General features: G+C 40.8%; 1 protein-coding gene across 4 annotated transcripts in view; it reads left to right on the forward strand.

Annotated features, from left to right (window-relative positions):
- The window catches only part of MDFIC (MyoD family inhibitor domain containing), a 202,655-nt gene that overhangs the window by 23,369 nt on the left and 151,888 nt on the right, over window positions 1-27,398 (forward strand). For all 4 annotated transcript variants that reach the window (XM_081957345.1, XM_081957348.1, XM_081957347.1 and 1 more), the window contains one exon: window positions 14,223-14,354. In XM_081957345.1, coding sequence (XP_081813471.1) covers window positions 14,223-14,354 — 132 coding nt within the window. The remainder of the gene's footprint in view (window positions 1-14,222; window positions 14,355-27,398) is intronic.

Raw genomic sequence — 27,398 nt, forward strand, 5'->3', positions numbered from 1 at the left:
TTGGCTTTTGTGGAGATTGCCCTCCCATTGACTGAACTATTAACTATTTGCCTTCCCCGACAAAGTCAAAAGCAAACCAACCCCTAAAGTGGACAATGGACTGTCAAAAAGCATTCGAGAAATTAAAACAGCTCTTTGCCCAAGAGCCCATACTGTAACACCCCAACCCAGAACAGCAATTCATAATCCAGACTGATGCCAGTGATGTAGCGGTAGCGGCTGTGCTACTGCAAAAGAATAAAGAAGGGCACCTCTTGCCATGCGCTTACGTCTCCAAAAAACTCACCACAATTGAAAGAGGGGGGCTATTTGGGAGAAAGAAGCATATGCGGTCAGGTGGGCACAATACTTCCGAAGGTTCACATTCGAACTGAAACACATACCTGCAGGGAAGAACTTGTTGGTGGATGCCTTGTCAAGAAAACCGCAGTTTGATAGTAAGAAGGAAGAAGTGGTTCACCCCATCCTTTCTTCTTCCCACCAAAAGGGGGCCCAAGTCACCACCCGAAGCCATGATAAGCTGACGACAGCGATGAAATCATCTCCCCCAGCAGACCTGTGGTTCAACAATAACAAGGACATTCTATCGATGAAAGATGGTTTAGCCTCGAAGGGATGCAAACTTTGCATTCCTGCGGGGTTGAGGCTGGAGGTTCTACAGCGAAGTCATGCGAAACTAGGAGGCCACTTTGGATTCCTAAAAACGCTCCACCTTGCCAGGCACCAATTTTGGTGGCCAAAGATGAAATTGGAAGTGGAAGATTACATAAAAAGCTGTACTACTTGTGCAACAATGTAAATACAGCCAGGGAAGCCTCCTGGACTACTACAATGGGTGGCCAGCCCTAGCCGACCATGGGAAGAGATCGCAATGGACTTCATCGTTGAGCTCCCAGACAGCAATGGGAATAGAGTAATCTGGACAGTTATTGATTTGTTTTTCAGCAGGCACATTTCATTGCTTGCTCAGGATTGCTGTTCGCAAAGAAATTAATGAAAATGTTTGTGAAACACATTTACCACCTGCACGGAGTGCCCAGGAGGATCATTTCAGACTGCGGAGTTCAGTTCACTGCCACGTTCTGGAGAAAGTTCCTGAGGTCCATTGGGTCCACACAAGGACTGAGCTCAGTGTGTCATCCAAGCACAAACAGAGCAGCGGAAAGGGCCAATGCGATAGTGGAACAATACATCCGGTGTTATGTGGACTATCAGCAAGACAACTGGTTGGACTTGCTACCCTTCGCCGAAGTAGCGTACAACAATGCGGTCCACAGCAGCACTGGATTAACTCCTTTCCAAATTACCAGTGGCATGGAATTTGTTCCCATGCCTGAGCTGCCTAGGGAATCTCCCTCCTCCATGTCTCTGACTGAATGGATGGACACGCTAAAGAAAGGATCAGAAAATATGAAAAAAGCTCTAGTGGAAGCGGCAGAAGCCTACAAGAAGTAAGCTGATAAACACTGCTCGATCCAACCCCCATTTCGTGTGGGGGACAAAGTTTTTGTATCTACCAAATACATAAGATTAAGAATGTCTAGTAAGAAATTTGGCCCAAAATTTCTAGGTCCATTCCCAATAGTGAAGATAATTAACCCAGTTATAGTTCAACTCTGTCTACCCAGAGTGCTAGGGAAAATTTACTCAGTATTTCATTGTAGCTTATTGAAACCAGTAATTGGGTACAGCATAAGACCGTTCACCCAGCCTCCCCCCCCCTCCTATAGTGATAGAAGGAGAAACACATTATGAGGTGAAAAAAATCTTAGATTCCAGGCTGTATAGGGGTCACTTACAATATTTAGTGCATTGGAAGGGGTACCCTTTGTCCAAGCTACTTGGGTAAAAAGCTGGAACCTAAAAGCTGATAAGTTAGTAAAACAATTCCATGATAAGTTTCCTGATAAGCCAAAGGGTGCCCCGGGTGGGGGGGGGGAGAGGTGGTTAATTCTGTTATGTTAACCCCTACGTTATTTCTTTTCAGGGAGAGGTTTTCTTCTGAGGAGAGGCCAATTGTCAGCCATGCAGCCATATTCCCTTTGGCCTGCCACACTTTTTATTATTCTACTATGCTGTTTCTATTGTGGGAAAATGGGAGGGTGGATGGTATGGAGTTAAATGCTATGTAGCCAAAATAAAATCCTTTTCTAAAATCCAAGGTCATCCTTTGTCTCTACACCTCTGCACCTGACCGGAACTGGATGGGTGGAACTGCCAGCATTGCAGTGGAATATTGATCATGTGGTTGTGGGGGCAAGATCCTGAACTTTCAACTGGGTGGGGAAAACCAGGAAGCTTTCAGATTCAGGTTTTCCCAGATATGCCAACATGGCTCTCTTAATAAATTGGAACTTTGAGCAATACTTTGCCTTGGACTCCGATTTAATTTTGGATGCTATTTGGAACCCTGACAGATACTTTAATTTGGGCTATTGCATTTAGTATTGGCCTTAATGGTCTAAATGGCCTCTATCATTAAAAGTAACACCAGTGACAAGGAATATCATAGCTGAATTTTGGCTGTCATATTGACTATGAACTTACCCAGATCAAGATGAACATTCTTACTAGAGTATTTTGATGTCTCAGGGTATCTTGGTATTGCCTGTATCAGGACCAATGTCTCATGATTTTTGTGTGAGTTACTCTCAAGTAGTATAGGGTAGTTTTCTTTAATCTGGATTCTGTGAGTGTGAATTTCAGCTCCTTGAATTCTTCTGTTACCAATTAATTTCTGAAGTGTAAACATAGGAGCATGCTAAACTTTGCAAATAATGGCTGGGAAATAGGAAAGGACAAACTTGCAGAATATGTTTCTATGACAAAATTACTGCTGTCTATCTTGAATGCTCTTTTAACTTTGAGATGTAGGGGGTAGTTCATTCAGGGATCAAAGTTGAAAGGTTTGGGTTCATATGCAACAGTTGATATGAGATCTTAAATACAAAACGTAAGTAATAAAATAATCTGCTTTATTTAAACAGTTTCAATAATCAATTCCCATTCACACTCATTTCACTCCCTTTAGTGCACCTTCTCTTGGCAGGCTGATGAGGTACTTGATGGGAAGATGCTACATGCAGCAGAGGGACAGGTTTAATGGTTAAGGCACCAGATTAGAAATCAGGAGACTGTGAGGAGAGGCGGAGCTGACTTCATAGCGAAATGGTGTGGATTCACAGGGCTCTCTGAAATCCTGCCAAAATCTGCCTGCCAGGAGATCCTTCAGGGCCATGATGAAGTCAGAGGGGACACTCTGTCAATCACAAGGAGACCGCAACAGCCTTGTTTAATCAGGAGAAACGTCTAAAAACCAGCACGAGAAAAAGATGGCCATTATGTGCTAGACCGAGACTGTGACAGCCCGAATGAAGAAGAAACAAGAAAATGATTTGACAACAGTGTGACTGATCTGGGTGAGATCTTTCAAACTTCTGTTGAGGAATTTTCTCCTATAATATTATTCTATTGAAAGTGGGACACAAAGAGGAGGAGGTAGAGTCTTCTCCCACTCCTCAAGAACAGCAGCAATTAAGACTGAGCTGCTGACAGATCCGGAAAAGGGAGAAGATAATTTTTTGAGATAAATCAATTTTAAAGCTAGGAAAACTGGACTGGTTGTTTTAGCAATTCTAATTGAGCTAAAAAGTATTAGAATATATTTAAATTGAAACTTTGACTTTCGGAACATTTTTTTTAAAAAAGAAGATTTGGACATTTCAGAGACCCAGAAGCAAAAGTAGAGAAACAGAGTAAGGGCAACATTTACTGGCGGGGAAGGATGTCAGGAAAGTGAAAGGACCTTGATTGTCTATGGCTGATAAGATTGTGTTTGTTACAAGTAATACCTGCAAATTGTTTGTACTGGACATTTGGAAACAGACAGTGAAAACATTGAAACTTTTTGAACATGTGTGGGGTTAATTGGTTAATCAGTAGTTGGCAAACCACGCTGATTAAATCAGTCAAAATCCACATTCCTTCCTCTTAGTCCTTTTGCTTACAAGAAAGACACGTAGACATCACATTCCATGCAGCAAAATATTAACTAAGTAGAGAGTCAGGTATCTATATTATGAAGTGTCCATGAGGTGTCCATGAGGAAAGCTTGTATCTGTAAGCCAATCAATAGTTGCCAAGTGGATTTTCTGTCCAATGAACTTTTACTATTCTGAGAAGTTTGACAATAAAAGGGAGCCCCGAACAATGCTCTGAGTGGGTGCATTCCCATCACAACCTTACTCCTGTCTGCATCTTCTTTTCTATGTTACCAACAAACATGGTAACTTTCTGAACCTTTGTGGATTATAAATATGCTGAGCAGTTTGAAGTTGGGAAACAGTATGGATTTAATTTGAGATTAAGTGGAAGGTTTTTTGATCTACAAGACACTGGTTTATAAAATATTAAGGATTTGGTGGGTCCTTGTGGATTACAAATATTATTTGCTAAAAGAAGAAGAAATAACAGATGTTTTTAAAGAAGCTTTTTGGACTAATTTATAGACTGACTTTGTGGATTACAAAAGACATTCCCATTGGTATCTGGGGGCTGGGTGGAAGGACCCTTTGGTGAAAGTATCTTGGTAATATTCTAATATTCTAAATGTGGGAAGTGACTAAAAGTGACTGGGGATTTTGGATTATTTTGGTATTGTGAATCATTGCTGTTTATTCTTTTTAAATTTACTAATACAGTTTGTGGGCAAAAATAATAGAAAAACGCTATTTGAAAATACCAGTCTGGCCCTACATGATGGAGGCACTGATACATCTGACTGTTGTTAATACAGAAAACATTACAAGATATAAGGACATTTTGAATGAAAAAGGGGAACTTAAAGCAAAGCAAAAACTGAATAGTCAAGGGATTGATTTGGCATGGTGACTACATATGCAAATACAATCAAAGATATGAGAATGATGCTAAAATGTATGTTTTTTATAAAGAACCAACAGAACTGGATCAGATATTAACAGGGACAAATGAAAAACTAATTCTAAAAATGTATAAATATCTACTGAGCATTAAAATGGAAGAAGAGTAAATAAAGGAAACAATGATATTAGGGGGCAAAATTTTGGGGTATATACTATAGAGTTAGATAAGTGGCAGAAATTGTGAGATAGGAATTATAAACTAATAATGTCAACTGCATACAAAGAAAATTTATATAAAATGTTTTATAGATGGCATTTTTCCTGTACACCGCTTGGAGAGTCCAAGCAATGGGTTAATTCAGTCTGCTTGCCCTTAGGACTGAGGAACTATTTTTCCTTTAGCCACACCTCCTCTTGGTGTGCTCAATCCCCCAGAATTCTTCCTCAGTCAGCCCGTTTGGACGTAATTAGTTAGAGCTCTGAGCTAAATTAATCCTTTTTTTGGCTTGGACTCTCTATTTGCGTTTTATTTCTTTTCCTAACATTCCCCAACCTTGTGAGACGTTTCTCTCTTCATTGCTGCGCTTCTCTCCAGCAGAAATTGCATTTGAAGGCCAGGAGGTAAGCTGGAAGGTGGTGGGGGGTGCCCCTCAGCCGATCCTCATGGGACGGCTTTGGAGGCCTGCCGCTTGTCGTTTAAAACGGCGCGGCTGCAGCGGCGAGGCTCCTACGTCCCCAGGCCCCCCGTTTGTTGTTTTAAACGAAGTATTTTTCGTTCCCGGCCTGCTAGAGGACCTCTGCCGCAGGGAGGAGTGGGCGATCGTCGCCATTCAAGGCGCGTTCGCTCCTCGCTCTCCCTTAGCCCCACGCTGTTGCGGCGGCCATTTTAGGCGTGAAAATAAGCGCGCCCAGCCATGGCCGCCATTTTGCATCAGCCTCGTTAAGGAGACCGCTGGAGGTGGCAGGGCCTAGCAAGGGTTTCTCGGGCTAGGATCGCCACCTTCGCCTTTTGTCTATTTTTGCGAGCGGCGCTGGTTCCTGTGCCATTCCAACGGTCATCATACCGGCTCAGGGAGGAGGCCTAAGTAAGCGCAGGCCAAAGCTTTTTATAGTCATTCTCCTCCCTGCTTCTCCTGCGGAGCCTTGCACCTCGGTGCAGGCCCCAATCCTACCCCTGGGCCTCCGACTGGTATTAAGCATGGGATAATTTCATACGTATTGATTCAATTACTGTGCATATGGCAATTTTAACGAATCCTTTCGTTTTGTTTCCCCTTGCAGCAACCAGTCTCTCTCTCTCCTTCTGCCTTATCATAGCCTTGCTCCATCTTGTGTGGTCATTGACTATGGACCTGCCCAGTCCCCCCGATTCCCAAGATACTAGGCCGAGCCTCTCGCAGGCCCCTAGCAAGGGTTCCTCCTCATCGGGGAGTGGGGGTGCGGGCAAGAGTGGTGGGGGTAGCTCTGGGAAACAGCGTTCCAGAACCCCTTCTGTGGCTGAGGCCAAGGATGCGGAAAGGCGCCAGCGGGCCCTTGACAAGCAGTTTGAGAAGGCCAGACGCCAGGCAGACAGGGAGCAGTCCCTCTCAGGAATCCCTCCTTCCCGTGAGGATCTCCAGATGGTCCTCGCCGAGGAGGTGGAGTCCCAGGACCTATCCCCAAATAGGTCATTTGTAGAGCCGGCTTCCCCGGCACCCTCTTGGGCCTGTGAGCAGGCTCCTCTCCCTGGGGATGCTAGCATAGATGATATGCAGGGGGCTTCACCCCCCCTAGAGGAGGGCTTGGATCCTGATTCTGACTCTGAGGAGTTATCTCCCTGCATGCAGGAATTAATGGCCCGTGCCATTGCCAAGGGCATCACGGAGGCCATGAAATTTAAGAGTCCCACTGCAGTGGCCCCTAGGGGTCCCAAACCCGATCAGGTAGTTCCCCCTCCAAGCAAGCGTGCTCGCCATCCTTCCCTGGAATCCTCGGTGGTCAGCGAGGCCTCTGCCATTGAGGACCCTGACCCGGAGGTGCTAGGTCTGTCGGACGACGAGGACCTCTCCCCTGAAGCGCCCGCCTTTGCGGGTCTGTTCAAGCCCAGCCTTTTCAAATCTGTCCTTCACAAGGTCAAGGCTGCCACCAGGGTGGGGATCAAGCCCAAACTGACCGCGCCGGCGGCAGATGCCACTCCGGCTAATCCCAATGCGGTCATGTTTGATGTCCCAGCACCCCAACAAGAGCTGGTTCCGGTCCCGGGGCTGTTTCTCGACCTAATCCAGCGCCAGTGGGCTCAGCCAGCCACGCAGTCCTCTCCCAGTGGGGTAGATAGGAAGCTTTATACTATGGAGCCAGTGCTGGAGGACCTTCTGGCCCTTCCCACTGTCGACCCGCCCATCGCTGCACTCACCTCCAACTCCTCCCTACCGGCCGACCTCCTGGAAGGCCTTAAGGCGGAGGACAAGAAGGCGGAAAGGGCGTGCCACAAAACCCACCTGGCGGCTGCCTGGGCCATCAGGGCCGCTTCATCCACTTCCTTTTTCAATAGGGCCTCTGTGATCTGGCTGCGCGAGCTCCTAACCAAGCTCCCGGCGGGAGACGTCCGCCTCCACCAGGATGTGTCCAAAATAATCGCGGCCTCCCAGTATGCCGCTGATGCATCCCTTAATGCCACTAAATTTGCCTCCAGGGCACTCGGCTCTAATATAACTTCTCGCCGGCTGATCTGGCTCCGACATTGGCAAGCGGACCAGAAAAACAAGTGGAAACTGGCTTCCGCCCCCTTTAAGGGGTCCAAATTATTTGGCGAGTCCCTGGATCCTCTCCTCATCGAGTCCAAGGACAAGAGGAAGATCCTCCCTTCTCTAAACAAAAAGCAGGAACGTAAGACCGCTCCCTATTCTAGGAGGCAGTCCTTTCGTGCCTCCGAGCCTTCCACCTCTGCCTCTTCCTTCTCTCCCTCCAATAGGTCCTTCGGTCAGCAGGGCGACAGATCCCAGGACAGGGCGCCCTTTCGGGACAGAGGCAGGCAGCAGTTCGGCTTCCGCAAGTATAACCGCGGTGGGGCCTCCAACAGGCCGTTCCGTAAGTCAAAGTGACTGCCCGGGCTCGGCGCCCATCGGGGGTCGCCTCCAGCTGTTTGCCTCCCATTGGGCCCAGAACACCGAGGACGCTTGGGTTCTGCAGATAGTCAGGGAAGGCCTCTCTCTGGAGTTCCTGTCCCTCCCCCCCCGGACCTTCATCCGGTGCCCTGTCCCATCCTGCCCCCAAAAGAGGGAGCGTATGGACCAGGAGGTCAGTCATCTCCTAGACATCAGGGCCGTGGAACCAGTTCCCCAGGGCGAAGAGGGGAGGGGGTTTTACTCCATCCTCTTCCTGGTGCCAAAGAACTCGGGGGGGTGGAGAGCCATCTTGGACCTCAAAAACCTCAACAGGCATATCGCCTACCGGAGGTTCAAGATGCAGTCACTGCAGACCATTCTGGCGGGGATTCGACAGGGAGATCTACTCACATCTATAGATCTCAAAGAGGCATACCTCCACATCCCCATCCGTCCTCAGCACAGGAAGTTCCTGCGCTTCTATTATGCGGGTCGCCACTTCCAGTACAAAGCTCTCCCATTCGGCCTCTCGTCCGCTCCTCGGACGTTTACCAAAGTGCTGGCGGTAGTGGCGGCCCAGCTAAGACGCAGGCCCATAAGGCTCCAGTGCTACCTGGATGACATCCTTATCCAGTCGTCGTCCAGGCAGCAGGCCCTGCGGGATCTCCAAACCACTATGAGATCCCTCAGAAATCACGGCTTCACTCTAAACATAGAGAAGAGCCATCTCACTCCAACAAACAGACTTGTACACCTGGGGGCGGTGATAGATACCAACTTGTGCAGGGTTTTCCTCTCCCGAGACAGGTTGGCCGGTCTAAGGTCCATGACCCACAAGGTGATGAGCTTGAGGCAGGCTCCAGTGGTCCTTCTGTCGCAGCTGCTGGGAAAAATGATCTCCTGCATTTCCATCGTGCCGTGGGCACGCCTGCATTCCAGGGCTCTTCAGTGGCTGCTGCTGCCGCACCAGAGGGCATCCAGGAGCAACTCTACCAGGCCGATTCGAGTTACGCCGGACGTGAAGAGGTCTCTCCGCTGGTGGGTTTCTCCGGCCATCCTCAAGGGCCACCTATTCAAGGAGCCCGAGAGGTTGATCATCACCACAGAGGCCAGCCTCTCCGGCTGGGGAGCCCACATGGAGTCCCTGGTTGTCCAGGGCAAGTGGTCCCAAGTAGAAACCAGCTACAGCATCAACCTGCTGGAACTGAGAGCTGCTCGCCTGGCCCTGCGCCATTTCAGCCGGTCCATCCATCGTCAACATGTGCTTCTGATGACGGACAATGTGGCCACCAAGGCCCACATCAACCGCCAGGGCGGCACCAGATCCAGAGCACTGATGAGAGAGGCGGAGTCCCTGGGCCGCTGGGCGGAGCGCCATCTGGAATCCCTCCGCTCCGACCATATCTCCGGAGTGGACAACACACAGGCAGACTGGTTGAGCAGGACGACCATAGATCCTGCGGAGTGGAAACTGGACCCTCGCCTGTTCCACCAGATGTCCGACAGATTCGGGACTCCGGCCGTAGACCTGTTTGCGTCCAGGGACAACAAGCAGCTCGACCGCTTCTACTCCTGGTTCTTCACCCCGGGGGCGGAGGGGACAGATGCACTGCGTTGCAAGTGGCCCCGCGAGCTACTGTATGCCTTCCCTCCCCTGCCTCTCCTTCCTCAATTCATCTCCAAAGTCATCGCAGAGGGAGCGGAGGTCCTCCTCGTGGCCCCGCATTGGCCCCGCAGGTCGTGGTTCGCCGACCTTGTCCACCTGTCGGTGTCTCCTCCGTGGCGCATTCCTCCGGACCAGATCTCCCTCAGCCAGGGGGCCGTGATTCATCCAGAGCCCCAGTGGCTCCAGTTGGCCGTCTGGCACTTGAGGGGGACCAAATAAAAGGCCAAGGCCTGTCGGAGGAGGTAGTGAACACCATTCAGGCGGCGAGACGCCCTTCAACCACCAGAATTTATGATGCGTCCTGGGCCGCCTTCGCCAAGTGGTGTGAGGAGCTGCTCATCGAGCCGACGACCGCGCCTGTTTCCAGAGTACTTGACTTCCTTCAAGCGGGGCTCAACAAAGGCCTGGCCCCGAACACCCTTCGACGCCAAGTGGCGGCCTTGTCCACCGTCTGGTCGGGCGACCACCTTTTGCCTCTCAGCAAAATTCCGAAGGTGCGCCTTTTCCTCAAGGGCGCCTCTAACCTTCGCCCTCCCACCGTTCATCGCTACCCCACTTGGCAGCTGTCCGTGGTCCTGCGGGCCCTCTCTGGCCCTCCATTCGAGCCTCTACGCACTACTTCTCTTCGATTCCTGACGCTGAAGACGGCCTTCTTGATTGCCATCACGTCAGCTCGCCGGATTTCGGAACTGGCGGCTCTTTCTGTTCGCCAGGATCTGTGCGTCATCCACCCTGACAGGGTCATTTTGAGGCTGGACCCGACCTTTACCCCCAAAGTGAACTCATGGTTCCATAGAGCGCAAGACATTGTGTTGCCAAATTTTTGTCCTCATCCGTCGCATCCCAGAGAGCGATCCTGGCACAATCTTGATGTCAGGAGGGCCCTGAAGGTCTACATCGCTCGTACTGCGGAATTCAGGAAGTCAGAGGCTCTTTTCCTCTCCTTCCAGCCTGGTTCCCTAGGGAAGAAGGTCTCTTCCTCCACAATTGGCAGGTGGCTTCGTGCCTGCATTGCGACTACCTATGAAAGTCAATCCAAGGCCGTTCCGCGCGGCATCACTGCACACTCCACACGAAGTGCTGCCACCTCCGCGGCCTGGGCCACCCAGGCCTCGATCCTGGACATCTGCAGGGCCGCTACGTGGTCCTCTCCTTCTCCATTTGTGTGACACTATAAATTGGACATTTTCGCCTCGGCTGAGGCGTCCTTCGGCAGGCGTGTGCTCCAGGCGGTTGTGTCAGAGACCGAATCCCGGGAGCCTTCTTCTGCCCGCCCAGATGGACAATAACTTGGGTATGTCCCATTGCTTGGACTCTCCAAGCGGTGTACAGGAAAATGACCATTGGCTTACCTGAAGGGTCCTTTTCTGTACACCGCGGGAGAGTCCAACCCACCCTGGCTCTCAAGGCCGGGATTCGGGTTCTTCGTGTCAACAGTACATCATCTTGGACGCTTCGCTCCGTCCGCACGAACTGACTCTTTCTAAGAATTCTGGGGGATTGAGCACACCAGGAGGAGGTGTGGCTAAAGGAAAAATAGTTCCTCAGTCCTAAGGGCAAGCAGACTGAATTAACCCATTGCTTGGACTCTCCCGCGGTGTACAGAAAAGGACCCTTCAGGTAAGCCAATGGTCATTTTCTTTTTTTTAGCAGATTTTTTCCCCTTCTACAACACATTACAGTCATTATATCAACATTGTTATATCATCATATCTGTACATGTATATAACATTTCGCTTCTATATTTACACACCTTTATACACAGTTCTATATATATTTATATATATTGTTTTTTGGCTTAATTAATTTTCTTGTTTTGCAGCCATTTGTACCAATTGTTCCAAATTTCATAATATTCCGACTCTTCTTTATCTTTTAATTTCAGTGTTAATTTATCCATCTCTGCACAATCCAAAGTTTTTTTTAACACTAATTCGTCCGAGGGGGCATTATTTTGTTTCCAGCATTGGGCAAATGCTATTCTAGCTGTAGTTAGTAGATGTGTTAATATGTATTTAATTTTTTTGGTATATTTTCCTTTGATTATTCCCAGCAGAAAGATTTCGGGTTTGTATTTTATCTGTTCTCCTGTAATTTCTTGCACCCATTTCCAGATTTTTGTCCAATATTTTTGTGTTTCTGGGCAGGTCCACCATATGTGATAAAAAGTCCCTTGTACTTTTTTACACTTCCAGCAGGTCGGTTTCATGTTTGGGTACATTTTAGCCAATCTTGCTGGTGGTAAATGCCAACGATAAAACATTTTGTACATATTTTCTTTAAATATGTTATTTTATAATTTGTGTTCCAAATTCTTTCCCAATCCACTAGATCTATGTTGTAACCAAAGTTTTTGGCCCACGCTATCATGCAACCTTTAACTTTTTCTTCTTCTAATGTTACTGCTAATAAATATTTGTAAATTTTCGTTATGAGTTTATTTTCCAGGCCAATTAAAATTTTATCTATTTGTTGTAATTCTGTGTATATTCCATATTCTTTTACATCTTTTTTGTATCTCGATTGTAGTTGGAGATATGGCCACCAATCTATATTTATATTTTGCTCCTTTAATTCTTGATTTGTTTTCAAATTCCCTTGGCTGTCTAAAATTTCACTATATCTAACCATTTTCGATAGATCTAGCGTATTGGGATGTGCCATGGCTTCCATAGTGGAAAGCCATGTCAGTATTTTCATGTAATGTTTTTCTCTAATTTTATTCCAGACCTGTATCAGTGCATCTCTAATATAGTGTCTGTGAAAGTATTTTTGTTTCTTTATAGATGGCATTTTTCACCCACAAGATTGGAAAAGATGTTTAAGAATATGTCCGCTAAGTGTTGAAAATGTAATCAGATACTGGGTTTGTACTATTACATGTGGTGGATATGTCCAAAGGCAAAAAATATTGGACAAAATATTGGACAAAAATACATACATGGTTGGAAAAAAATAGTAAAGCAACACCGTAACACAGAAATACTTTTGTTGGATATTCTGCCAGAAAAATATAATAAAAGGAATACATATTTAATTTTACATGTGTTAACTACATCTAGAATTGTGTTTGCACAACAATGGAAAAATGAAGAGATCACATGAAAACGATATAAAAAAAAAGAATGTGCAGAAATGGATAGACTAACATTCAAAATTAAGGAGAAGGAAGAAATTAAATACTTTTTAACATGAGATTTTTTTTAATCAATGGCTAACTAGCAGAAACAGAAGTTAGAAACTTAAAAGCATAAGGAAATGATTGACTTTATTGAAGACTTTCTAAAATAGATAAACAAATATTATTATTACTATGTGATTATTATTGTTATGAATATTGTTATTATTACTATTTGTCAAAAGCAACTGTATACTCAGACAACACACTGTTTATATAGAGACATTGAATTTATATATTTAATATTAAAAAATTAATAATAATAAAAAAGAAACAGGAGACTGTGAGTTATAGTCTTATTGTTGACATGAAAATTGGTTGGGTTGATTTTGGGTCAGTCTTTCGCTTCACAGGGTTGTTGTGGGGTAAATAGGAGGAAAGTGTATTGAGATATTTATAAAAATAACAAAGGCAGGATTAAAAATTTAAATAAAAAAATAAAATCAGATCAAAAGTTTTCCACTAAATCTTGTAAATCCATTCTTCTTTTATAGATTGTATATACAACTTCTCCTGTGAATAAATTTTCTCTCCTCTGCTGGAATATACTATTAAACAGTTTGTCTTTTAGTGCAGACTCCTTTTTCTAATGGAATGTGATGCTAAACTGTTTCAACTTACTCATTTAGAATGCTTTTAATTTCTCTTCTATTGATGTAAATTGACTCCTGTCTTTCCATAGTCAAACATAGTATATCAACTAATTTATAGTATTTCAAATTTCTTTTGCATTGCTTATGGGAAAAAGATTGTGTGTAGGACGTGATTGTGGATAGACTATAGATCTGTTGAGTTTCTCAACAACTAGTAGCTTGAATTTTGGTGAAAAACTATTCTTTGTAGAGTATATCAATTATAAATTACTAAAGGTTTATCTGTCAACTAATGTTGAAACTCATTTATCACAGTAAATACAATACAATAATACAATACAATACAATACAATACAATACAATACAATACAATACAATACAATAGTAGAGTTGGAAGGGACCTTGCAGGTCTTCTAGTCCAACCCCCTGCCTAGGCAGGAAACCCTATACCAGTGATGGCGAACCTATGGCACGCGTAGGTTGTTTATCTGGATTCATTTTTGTTAGACTAAAATCTGAATTTTGAAATAAAGGACTAATACTAAGGATGCATGGACTCTGATTTGTATTGCCATTTAGTATATTACACAATGTGGCAAAGTTTTGTATCCTTTGTGTCACATGGATTATAAGATGTGCTTTACATTGGAATTTCTTAGAGTTTTGAAAGACAAATGGTAATTGCAAACATGTTAAAAACATGACTTTAAAGTTAAACCATCATTTTTAAAAAATGTTGATCCTGTTGGAAATTCTTGAAGTAAATTTGAAATGGAAAAAGAAAATGTTAACTATACTTAAATGTTTTGTGGTTCTTAGAAAACAAGGATGAAGACAAAACAGCTATAGGAGTGCTAAGAGGACCAGAACATTTATGTAATCAAAACATACAAGCAGATACACAAGGCCAGCCCATCTGGGGAAATGGCAGTGATGGTAATCTCATCAGAAGTAAGTATGTACAAAACAGCAAAGCTACTGTTCCTTTTTATTTTGAGGGAGGGGGAGGAAGCAGTTTTCAATGTAAACTGCCTATAGGCTGTTATTGTATTACAATATGTTACCAAGTATATCAAATTTCTCCCCAAGAATTATTTCTGTAAATCTTATGTATCAAAGAGGAGAAACTGTGACATAAATACATTATATTGGTGATTTTGCTTAGCTTCATATGTTGTGTTGAATTATAAATAGTTTTATAAAATATAATAGTATAAAGTATAAATAGTATAAAATAGTATAAAGTATAAATAGTATAAAGTATAAATAATATAAAATAGTATAAAGTATAAATATTATAAACTATTCACATAGTGCTCTACCCTAACCAAACAAACCACATTATAATTTAGATTGGTAGATAGATCCATCCAGTATCTCAATTGCTCTTTTTTATAATTATAGCAATGTGTGTTATATAGTTCTGTTTATTTTCTGACATGACATATTTTGTTAAACTGCAACAGGATCTGTTTGTTTGTGGTTTAGAACAATGTGTGAGCCCATCATTATTGTTTATAAACCAGGATCATTATTTTTGCATTTTGGATGATCCAGTCTGTTGTATTTGTCCATAAAAAAAACGGTAGCTAAAACAAACTATGGCTTAGCATGAATTATAGCCTTATTGGTTGGTATATGCGTGTGCAGGAACACAATACTTTTGAATAATTGCTATGGAATTTCATTAAAGGATTTTGACATCTAACAGTGTTTTGATATGTAGGCTCTACAGTAGATAAAATAGAATAGAATAAAAACTTTATTGTCACTTTAAATGTATACTAATCAGCATACATTAAAATGAAATTTTGTTGCATTCAACTCTCAAAAGATAACCATTATGCATATTCCCATATACACACACTTATATGGCATAGAGAAACATCACAATCTAGTTTGAATATATACACATACTTGGCCCAAAAAAACCCCTGTGAGTTTACAAGACAGATGGCATAAGGAACAAAGCTGTTACAGAATCTAGTAATCCTGCTGTAGATAATTTGAAACCTCCTCAGAACAGAAACAGACCATGAAGCTTGTGTGTGAGGTCTCTAACAATACTTTGAGCTCTAAGCACATAGCCTTTATAAGCAGTATCCTGAATATCGGGAAGTGAGCTGCCTATAATCTTCTCAGCTGTCCTTACCACTTTCTGTATGGACCTTCTATCTGCCACCAAACTGCCACCAAACCAAAAAGTGGTGCAGTTTGTTAAAACGCCCTCAATCTGTAAAAAGTGGCCAAGACAGAAGGAGAAAGATGTGCTCTCCTCATCTGATGCAGAAAATGCAAACACTGGTTTGCATGCTTCACTGAAGATAAAGTATGAAGAGACCAAATCAGACTGTTAGTTATCTGAACTCCCAGATACTTAACACTATTGACCATCTCCACAGCTGCAGCCTTGATACAAAGTGGTGTATGACTATGCCAGTCCTTTCAAAAATAAACAGTGATCTCCTTTGTTTTGTTAACATTCAAAACCAGGTTATTTTTATTGCACCGATCCACCAAAGCCTTCACCTCCTCCCTATAAGAATGTTCATTGTCATCCCTGATAAGATCCACCACTGCTGTGTCATCCACATACTTCACAATATGATTCATAACAGACTTGGCACAGCAGTCATGTGTCATCAAGGTGAACAGTAACGGACTCAAGAAAAAGCCCCATGGGGAATGTGTACTCAAGGAGATAGAATTGGAAATGTTTCTTCCAACTCACACAAATGGCCTATCAATAAGGCAATCAAGTACTCAGTTACATAAAGAGCTATTAAAACCCAATAGACACAGTTTGTTCATCAAATGCTGAGGAATAATTTTGTTGAACACTGAACTAAAATCAACAAACAGCATTTGCACATGAGTGTTATTTTCCTCCAGGTGTGTCAAACTAAAATAAAGCACGCATAAAAGTGTTTTGATATGTAGGCTCTATAGATCATATGTATAAACAGAACATGAGAAGAACTTATTTGTTCCAAGAATCTGCACTAATAAGACACTTCCATTCTGATTAGGGATGCATTAATGTACAAAGCAATCTTTTTATTTCTTGTAACAAGTGCAGCAGTATTTCATCAAGATAGAGCTTTTGTTCTTGCGAAATGCTAAAAACAAATCAAAATTCACAGAATATATTAAACAAGATATGTATTATAATTCATGTTAGTTAGGTTTATAGAATGTTAGGTTTATCATGTTATTATTTCATGTATCACATTATTTCATGTATAAATGCAGCTTGGATGCAAGTTGATACTATCAAGTAAGTATTGCTCTTGAAAAAGTCAAGAAAAGATGGTCTTGATTAATATGTGAATTGGAAATTATGAGGAAATCTCAGGAGTATAGCTTTCTGTAGCTATACCAGAAAGTCCAAAACCAAAACAAAACCATCCTCGGAGAAGATAATAGCATACTATTTTTAGTTTGTTGTTAAAAACACTTTAGGCAAGAAGTGGTGAAAACAGCATTAAAGAAAAATGTCAGTGCTTTAGATTTTTGATCTGTTAACAAAGCATGGGTAGGAATAGAACAGTTCTTTTAATCTTGCTTTTGCTTATTGATACATTCATGACTGAATATTCCTTTCCCCTGAATGGATTGTTTTTCCACTTACATAGTTTCAATTATTGCTTTTTTGTTATAAGATCTTTTAAATTTTATGCTGTAATTTTTTTCCAAATGTTTCTTTTTTATTTTATAATATGCAATAAGAGAATAAACCATGGAGCAATCTTACTGGCAAATATCCATGAATGTTATTATCATAGTATCCAAAGATATAATTTTATTTATTAAAATTGGAGTGCTTGGGGAGGAGAGTTTGTTGGAGGTAAACTTCTGTCATTTCCTCAGTACCTGAAGAATATTGCAAGGCCAGTCTAAGCTGCTGTTGTTATAAATTTCTTTCTGAGTCAACTCCTCCTTGTTTTCTGAAAATTCTTCATTTAGTATTCTTTGATTGACATACTCTTAGTTTTGATTCTAATGACCTTTCATACTTCTTTTGATTTGCTCAGGAACCATGTATGAATGGCTTATAAATGATTTTATTTATTTGTTTATTAAATATATGTGTTGCCCATCTCACTGTTGCACAACTCTGGAATTAAGATTCTGATGCAGAGTCCTTGTTTTTTTGTGTCTCTCAATGCAAGAAAAGCAATATTTTATGTTAGATGTTTAATTGACTTGATGAAAATATTTATATAGGCGCCATTAGTGAGAAACATTTATACTCATTTATTGCCATAAAGTTTAATTTTTATTAATACAGTACTATTGCAATACTTAGTTACAATCAGGAATTTGTTACTCTTTGATTTAAAATACTGTTCCATTTAGAAAATTAAAATTGTAGAACAAAATCTGAAGGCAATTGAAAGCATATTCTTGAAAAATACTAACTTGCGTTGATGAAGAAAAGTCCCTAAGAGCCAACAATATTTATAGCATATAATTAAACAACACTTTTAAAATGGTTGTCATCAATTTATATTTACTTAATTGCAGTGATAAAGTGAAGATGGACTTGACAATTTTAAGTATGAAATTAAAAACAAGGTATTGCAGTGTTCATTCCAAAACACATATTTACTTCCAAAATGTTAGGTTTACTGCTAAAGCAAATTAGATATTCCCTGCTCATATTATCCTTGTAATAAAAATTATTGCAAATATAGGACTCTATTCTACAATTCTGTTTGATCTGTAATTTTAAGAAAGGTATAGAAGATGTTGTGTTTGTTGTAAAGAAAACAGTTTAAGACATTCCTTCCCAGAAAGGAATATTGCATACTACTCTCTTCCCTCTTCTGCTTTCATTACCATGCTTCAGTACCTTATGATTACATTCATCTTATAACAATAATTAATTTGGGAACTAATCTAAGTCTTCCTTTCAGGTAAATACTCTAAGTTGAAATAGCAGTAGACATTGAAGATTGTAGTATCTTGTACATTTACACAGATTTAATCTTTCTATTGCTCAAACAGGACTTCTGCTTTGTGATATTTAACAAAACAAGAAGCATCTCCCATATATTCAAACTGTCATGAATAATTGATTAATAATAATCCAGTTCTCAAGATTAAATAGCCTATTATATGCTGATGTTTTACAGATAGAAAGGTCACTGCCATCCATCACTTCTGCTTCAAATTTATCCTCTTCTTCATTAAACATATACCTTTTTCTTTCTGAAAAGGCATGTTTTCATCCATATGGGAAGAAGAAAAGCTTATGATGGACATGTTTTACTATCTTATAAGTCTACTCTTCAGTAAGAGGATAAATTTAAACTATCTGGATATGTCTAAAATGAATGCCTTTTAAGGTAAAGCATGACATTTTAAAAATTCAAATTCTCTATGGTACTTGAGAAATTGAAGTGGCTATTTTTGCAGAGTCCCCATTTGCAAGAATTAGTGAATTCTCTTTTGAGAGGTAATCATTTAAGGTTGCTTCACATGATCATCTTTTATCATATGATGATTACAAATATGCTAGTTTGCTTTTGTGAAATCTCTATTGCAAATCAGCTCTTACTATTAGAGATTCCTTATTGGGACAGTTGATAGAGGCCTCACTAAAAGCTAATTTGTGCTGAAGTTTTTTCCAATCAGACAAAATGGTAGTTAGCAGGAAGTGATTTTAATCATGCATAGGATTTTCATTCATAGACAATGTGATTTTTTGAAAGTGACTTTAATTTAGAAATCAATAAATGAATGAGAAAGAATTATTAGCATATTTTAGTGATGTACTTTTATATCAGTCATTATTTCAATAAGGTCTTCCATGTACAAGCTAATCTTAAATCTGAGAAGAGGCAAAGATGCCAAAGGGATTTCCCCAAAAGTAGTGATTATAAAGTAGATTAAATTTTATTACAGAGAATCTATTACGTAAGCAAAATAACTTTTGTTTTCTTGGATAAGTTTTGATGTTCTTATCTTGTTTTTATGTTTTACTTTACTAAGATTTGCAATATTGGCTTGGAATAAGACCCAGCAAACAAACTGAAATTTTCTTTGGAAAAGCATGCATAAAAGTATGCTATGTGTGTGGTAATTGGTCATTATTTATTTTTTAATAGCATGGCACATTTACATTGCATTTTGATAAAAACAAGAGATAAAAATACAAAATAGGAAAACTAAAATATTGTAAGCATATGTATAGATTACACACACACACACACACACACATAATGGAGCTTTGCTGATTTCCTGGGTCTGACAAATGAATGAATATATATATATTCGTAGATTTTCACGGGTGTAGGTATGCTGGTTTTGTTGTATTCGGGTCTTTTCCCATGTAATGTTACCTTGTAACCTTACATGGGAAAAGACCCGAATACAACAAAACCAGCATATATGTATGTGTGTGTGTGTGTGTGTGTGTGTGTGTGTGTGTGTGTATATGTATGTATGTATGTATGTATGTATGTATATATATATATATATATATATATATATATATATATATATATATATATATATATATATATATATATAAATACATACATACACACACACACACACACACACACACACACACACACATACATATATACATATATACATATATACATATATTCATTTGTCAGACCCAGGAAATCAGCAAAGCTCCATTATAGGCTCCATTTTGGCACTCTGTAACCAAATGTTGGATAGTTTATTTTTTGGCCTGGCAGTAACAATTCAGTGATGGTATTTTGCTCCACTTATAGAGAGCATCTGCGCATCTATTGTGTTTCCCCAAAAATAAGACCTGGTCTTATTTTCTTTTAAGATTGAAAATAAACACTCAGAACGAGTTACCTCTCATTCTGTGTCTCTGGGTACCTAGAGGTGTTTCTGGTGCACTCTTGCCAGCTTCTGCCCTGCCCGCGGTGCCAAACAAGCTTGCAGTTAAGGGCTCCTCTCTTCTGCATCTAACCTCGTGGCTCTGGAGCGGGTTGCGACCACAGTTTGTGCTCCACCAGGCCTGGAGTTCGGGTCTTGGTTAGGCTGCTGCTATGATGAGGCAGAAGGCCGTGCTGTTGCAGGAAATCAGGAGACCCGGACTGCGAGATAAAGGAAAGCTTTATTTGGCCAAATAGTTCAGATAGAGATAGCAATTTCTAACATCTGAACAGCGTTCTAATCCAAACACACATTCTTGTAGTGTGTTCAAAGCATCAAAAACACGAAAATATGTTAAAGCATTTCTATTGGCTGAGTTCCTTATTTCTGAGCAGAGAAGCAGATGATATCTTGATGCTCTTTCATGTCTAGGCTACAGTTGGCATGCAGGAAGCACTAGTTTCATACTGACTTGTGTGGTTAAGCTCTATGTCTGACTCGCAAGCGAGACCTCCAACTGACTTGGCCTACTTGCAGCAGGTGTTGCGGTTTGACATTTGAATTTCCTAAGTTTCCTGTTCTTCTTCAAGACTAGAAAATGTATAACGAGATAGAAGGGATAGATGGGGCCCTCAGGAGATCCTCTAGTCTGACCCCATTTCATATTTACTCTTATGTCCAAATCTGCCTTAGTCCCCCCTTCAAGACTCTATTTTTAATTACAATTGAGTCTTGCCTCTTATTGTGTCTTATTATGATATTTGGCATTGCATATGGCAAGGTTAATATCTCAGGAGTACATATTAGTTAATGGAAGCACATAATACAATCAGGTTATGTTAATGATTTAACATCATTATATATTTTATATATTTCCTAAGCTCACTACTGAGAGTGTATTTGAAGTAAATGCTGCCTAAAGCAATATATTTCTGTTGTGCATTTTTAAAATCTTGTGAAAAATACTGCTAAAGTCCCTGTTTAATTGGAATTTCAATGCTTTTTTTGTGTTGTTAGTTGGATAATATATAAGAAGTTAGAAACTGCCCACACTGTACTTTAAATAATGATTGAGCTGACATTGTAGTAGTCTGCAATTTTCTGTGGTAATGATATATTCAATTATCCATATTTAGCATTTGAAATATAAAAGTAGATGTTTTGTAAAAACTGTGAGCCACAGGATATGCCCCTACTACATCCTGGTTAAGAAAAGATTAGCCATCTCTAGAATAAGGAGAATATCCACACAAAATATTTAAACAAAAAAATGTGTGGTAATATTTTTAAATGCCTCCAGACTTACAGTTCTTATATTCAGATGTAAATATGGGATATACATTGTATGAAATAAATTTCATACAGGGTAATACAGGAAGTTTACAAATTGATTTCTTTAACAGTAGTTATGGAAGACACAGCAGTTACTAGAAAATCTGTATTCCAATACTAAGTAATAACTACTGCTAATGAATGCTAAAATTGTTGGATAGTTGTACTTATTTCATATGCTAATAAGAGACACTCAAGATATTGCAGTCCAAAATTAAACAATACATTCAATAAAACTACCACAGGAACAAGTTGGTTTCAGGAGAACCAGAGGCACATAGAATCACCCTGTACAATTACTAACAGAAAAGACAAAAGTTCCCAAATATTTTTGCTTTATCAAATATTAAAAACAAATTTTTTGTTTGTGTAGACCTCTACAAATCATGGATAGTCCTTAAAAGTCATCTCCATCTTGAAGAATTTGAATGCCGATCAGGAAGCAACAATTTAGAATAGAATATGAATTAACTAAGAAAGTAGTTCTTTGGCTCAAAAATCCACAGGTGTGTTGGTCACACTCCTGAAATAAAATAATATTTGTTTCTTAAGAAAAATGTGAGAAATCTAGACATTGTGCATCAGTGTACAGATACTACAGTGGCAGCTACAATATGCACTGGCTGCGTGATTAGGATCCATCTAGAACCATTAGAAAGGCTAAACTAAGAAAAATATTTTGAACTGTTGTGCGAGAGAAAATAGATGAGGTCACCTTGGAGAGCAAGCTGAATGCAATATTGGATTTGCACCTGTTCAGTTCTGTATCTAGTTTTACTCCCACTACTGTTCACTTGGAACCAGGTGTAGAAAATGGAAGCTAAGTAGAATCTGGAGAGTTAGATATATATGTAATACTTTATGACTGTACAGAATACAACTGTCACATTCTTATGGGTTCTACAGCCTTGCAAAAAAAGTTCAAGTTTTGTTTATTTTATCTTTAATAAGGTAAATTCTGGTTCTAGTAAGTGCTTCAGCAACTCATTCTTTTATTAGTAAAAATAAGGAGGCAAGTACAGAAGATTTATTATTAATACAATACAATACAATACAATACAATACAATAGTAGAGTTGGAAGGGACCTTGGAGGTCTTCTAGTCCAACCCCCTGCCTAGGCAGGAAACCCTATACCGTTTCAGACAAATAGCTATCCAACATCTTCTTAAAGACTTCCAGTGTTGGGGCATTCACAACTTCTGGAGGCAAGCTGTTCCACTGATTAATTGTTCTCACTGTCAGGAAATTTCTCCTCAGTTCTAAGTTGCTTCTCTCCTTGATTAGTTTCCACCCATTGCTTCTTGTTCTACCCTCAGGTGCTTTGGAGAATAGTTTGACTCCCTCTTCTTTGTGGCAACCTCTGAGATATTGGAATAATGCTATCATGTCTCCCCTAGTCCTTCTTTCTCTTAAGCTAAACATACCCAGTTCCTGCAACCGTTCTTCATATGTTTTAGTCTCCAGTCCCCTAATCATCTTTGTTGCTCTTCTCTGCACTCTTTCTAGAGTCTCCACATCTTTTTTACATCGTGGCGACCAGAACTGAATGCAGTATTCCAAGTGTGGCCTTACCAAGGCATTATAAAGTGGTATTAACACTTCACGTGATCTTGATTCTATCCCTCTGTTGATGCAGCCTAGAACTGTGTTGGCTTTTTTGGCAGCTGCTGCACACTGCTGGCTCATATTTAAATGGTTGTCCACTAGGACTCCAAGATCCCTTTCACAGTTACTACTACTGAGTAAGGTATCACCTATACTGTACCTGTGCATTCCGTTTTTGTTGCCTAAATGTAGAACCTTACTCTTTTCACCATTGAATTTCATTTTATTAGATAGTGCCCAATGTTCAAGTTTGTCAAGATCCTTCTGTATCTTAAGCCTATCTTCTGGAGTGTTGGCTATTCCTGCCAGCTTGGTATCATCTGCAAATTTGATGAGTTCCCCATTTATTCCCTCATCCAAATCATTGATGAAGATGTTGAAGAGTACTGGGCCTAAAACAGAGCCTTGGGGTACTCCACTGCATACTTCCCTCCATGTAGATGCAGTTCCATTGAGAACTACACGTTGAGTGCGGTTGGTCAGCCAGTTACCAATCCATCTGGTGGTGATGCTGTCTAACCCACATTCTTCTACTTTATCTAGTAGTAGGTTATGGTCTACCTTATCAAAAGCCTTACTGAAGTCCAAGTAAACTATATCAACGGCATTCCTCTGGTCCACTAATTTTGTCACATTATCAAAGAATGCAATAAGATTAGTCTGGCATGATCTGTTTTTGACAAATCCATGTTGGCTTTTGGCTATTACTTTGTTTGCTTCTAGGTGTTCGCAAATTCGTTGCTTGATTATTTTTTCCAGAATCTTTCCTGGTATTGAGGTTAGGCTGATAGGTCTGTAGTTTCCTGGATCTAATTTTTTCCCTTTTTTGAAGATGGGAACCACATCAGCTCTTTTCCAGTCCTCTGGTAGTTCCCCGGTGTTCCAGGATCTCTGAAAGATATAATTCAGTGGTTCTGAGATCTCGTCTGCTAGTTCCTTCAGAACTCTGGGGTGTAATCCATCCGGTCCTGGTGATTTGAACTCATCTAGGGTAGACAGGTGCTCACTTACCATTTTCTTCCCTATTTCAATTTGTGTTCCTAATTTTGTGGTGCTGCTTTTGATAGGTTGGACTGTTTTATCCCTTTGTGTAAAGACAGATGCAAAACATGAGTTAAATAGTTCTGCTTTCTCCCTGTTGCTTGTCACCTTCTTGCCACTTTCTCCTAGCAATGGACCAATTGTTTCCTTAACTTTTTTCTTGTTTTTAACATGTTGGAAGAAGCTTTTTTTGTTAATTTTTACTTTTGTGGCAAGCCTTTCTTCATTGTGAGCCTTAGCTTTCCTCACTTCATCTTTACAGGCTCGGGCTATTTGCTGATATTCTGCCTTAGTTATGTCCCCCTCCTTCCACTTTTTATACTTACTTTTTTTGTCTTTCAGTTTGTCAGATAGTTGTTTATGCAGCCATGCTGGTTTCTTTTGGGAGCTGTTGTTTTTCTTCTTCATTGGTATTGTGTTAGACTGGGCTTTTCTAATCTCATTTTTCAAAATTTCCCAAGCTTCTTGAGTTGTTTTCCCCTCGAGGATTCTCATCCATGGAATTTTTCCCAAGCTCTCTCTAAGTTTATTGAAATTAGCTTTCTTAAAGTCCAAGACTCTAGTTTGACTTTGTTCTACTACTTGTGTTTGGATAATGTTGAATTCCAATATTGCATGGTCACTTGCCCCCAGGGTTCCTATGACTTCAACACCTTCTATCATTTCCTCTCTGTTGGTGAGAATTAAGTCCAGTATGGCTGATCCCCTTGTTTCCTTCTCTACTTTTTGGAAAACAAAGTTGTCTGCTAGGTTTGTTAGGAACCTGTTGGATCTTCCACTTGGTGCAGAGTTTGTTTCCCAGTTGATGTCAGGGTAGTTAAAATCTCCCATTACTATTGTGGTGTGCTTCCTACATACCTTAGTTAGCTGACTAGCAAAGAGTTCATCTTCTTCCTCTGCTTGGTTGGGTGGCCTGTAGTATAGACCTATGGCAATGTCATTTCCCCCACAACCTTTAATATTGACCCAAATGCATTCAAGATAGTTCTCATTATTGTTGTGCTCTATTTCTGTAGAGACATAGTTATTTCTTATATATAGTGCAACTCCACCTCCTCTTTTATTTGGTCTATTTCTTTTAAATAATTTAAATCCTTCTAGCTGTATGTTCCATTTGTCAGTTTCATCCCACCAAGTTTCTGTAATGGCAATAATATCATATCTGCCCTCTTTTACTTGAATTTCTAATTCTCCCTGTTTATTCCTCATGCTCTGTGCATTGGTATATAGACATTTGAGTCCATTTTGATTGACCTTGTGTTTACTGTCTACATAACCTGTATTATGCCTGACTGCCCCTATTTTCTTGCCACTTGTGTGATTCATGCACATGGTATGACAATCACTATTACATGCTTGGTTTTGCTTGACAGCAGGAGTGATAATCGTACCCACACACACATCTATGTTACATGCATTTATAACCCTATGAATTTTAATTTGCTGGGGACAGAGATGTTCTGTATCTATTAATTCTCTGTCCCCGCTCTTCAGTTTAAATGTTTATCAAGAAAATCTGTGAATTTAATGCCAAGTAACTCAGTTCCTTTCTTGGATGGGTGCAACCCATCTCTTTTGTACAGTTTTTCATTGGACCAGCTACAGGCTTCATGACTAATAAAACCAAAGCCTTCCCTTTTACACCACTCCTTTAGCCAAACATTAAACTCTGCTACACGCTGGCCCTTCCCTTTTTGTTCCTTATATACAGGTAAAACCTCTGAAAAGATAAGCCTACAACCTATACTATTAAGTTCATACCCCAAGTTCTGGAAATCATTCTGCACAGAAAGTACATCTTTCTGGGATAGATCATTAGTGCCAAGATGTATAATAGCATCAACGTCACAGTCCTTACTTGCATTCTTGACTATCTTAAGAATACGCCTCTTGTCTCTGCTGGCAGTAGCACCTGGCAGACACCTGACCTATTTTAAAACCTCCGTATCCTCTCCTAAATTAACATCTCTTACGATTGAATCACCAACCAGAAGGTGACTTCTCTTTTTACATACCTTGATCTTCTTCTGCGACTGATGTGTGATACCTGGTTCCCCTTTTCGCCTTTCCGAAGAAAGTTCTTCGTTTTGGACCACGATCCCCTGCTTATTTGAGTCATCATTATCACAACTGCCTTGACCTATCTCTTTAGTGTCCCCATTAAGGTCAGCAAGGGCACTATATCTGTTTTGCTGGGTCACAGCAAAAGCTTTGGGTTTATGGTTCACAGCTCTCAACCTGCCAGATCCCACAGTTGTCCAGACAGCTCTTCTCCTGCAAGATCTTTGTGGTAGAGGGGGCTGATAGTGTGGCTTCACCATAGAGTGGAATGGCTGACGTAGACACCTAGTTTCTGCTTGGAGAGCACAGATTACAGATTCTAGATAGGTAATCTGCCTATGTAGACTCGTAATTTGTTTACAAAGGGGACAGTATCCAAATTTGAAAAGAGTACTGCGAAAGACAGGTGCAAAACAGCTATTACATTGAACTAAGCCAGTCATTTTGAAATAAATAAAATCACAATCTCAAACACACTAATCCAGAATGTATTATTGCTATTTTGGTTTATAGATATATGATTCGCGCGCCTAACGGCGCGCGGGCCCCCACCTCAGTGTCTTTGTCTTGTGACTCACCCCCTCCTTCTCTCCAGCAGCTCCAATCCTAGCTTCAGGAAGATTCAAATGATATGGAGTTTAAGGGCCCCCACCTCAGTGTCTTTGTCTTGTGACTCACCCCCTCCTTCTCTCCAGCAGCTCCAATCCTAGCTTCAGGAAGATTCAAATGATATGGAGTTTAAGGGCCCCCACCTCAGTGTCTTTGTTTTGTGACTCACCCCCTCCTTCTCTCCAGCAGCTCCAATCCTAGCTTCAGGAAGATTCAAATGATAAACACTTTCCATTAATATATATAAAAGGGTAATATAATTGCTTTTGGAAATATGCAACAAAGAAACTGGAACAAGACTATACTATTTTTTCTTGATATTTCTGGAAAAAGCAGTGTTCAACTTTTAACTGAAGAAACTTGTCATCTCTAAATTGTTGCATACATATTACAGACTGCCTTAGTTCTTCAAAAATATTGAAGATCAAAGAAAATGGTATAAATATATTGGTTCCCATTCAGTTAATTCCATAAGATAA

The sequence above is a fragment of the Natrix helvetica genome, assembly GCF_964273705.1.
Source record: "Natrix helvetica genome assembly, chromosome: 6".
In the NCBI taxonomy this organism is placed as follows: Eukaryota; Metazoa; Chordata; class Lepidosauria; order Squamata; family Natricidae; genus Natrix; species Natrix helvetica.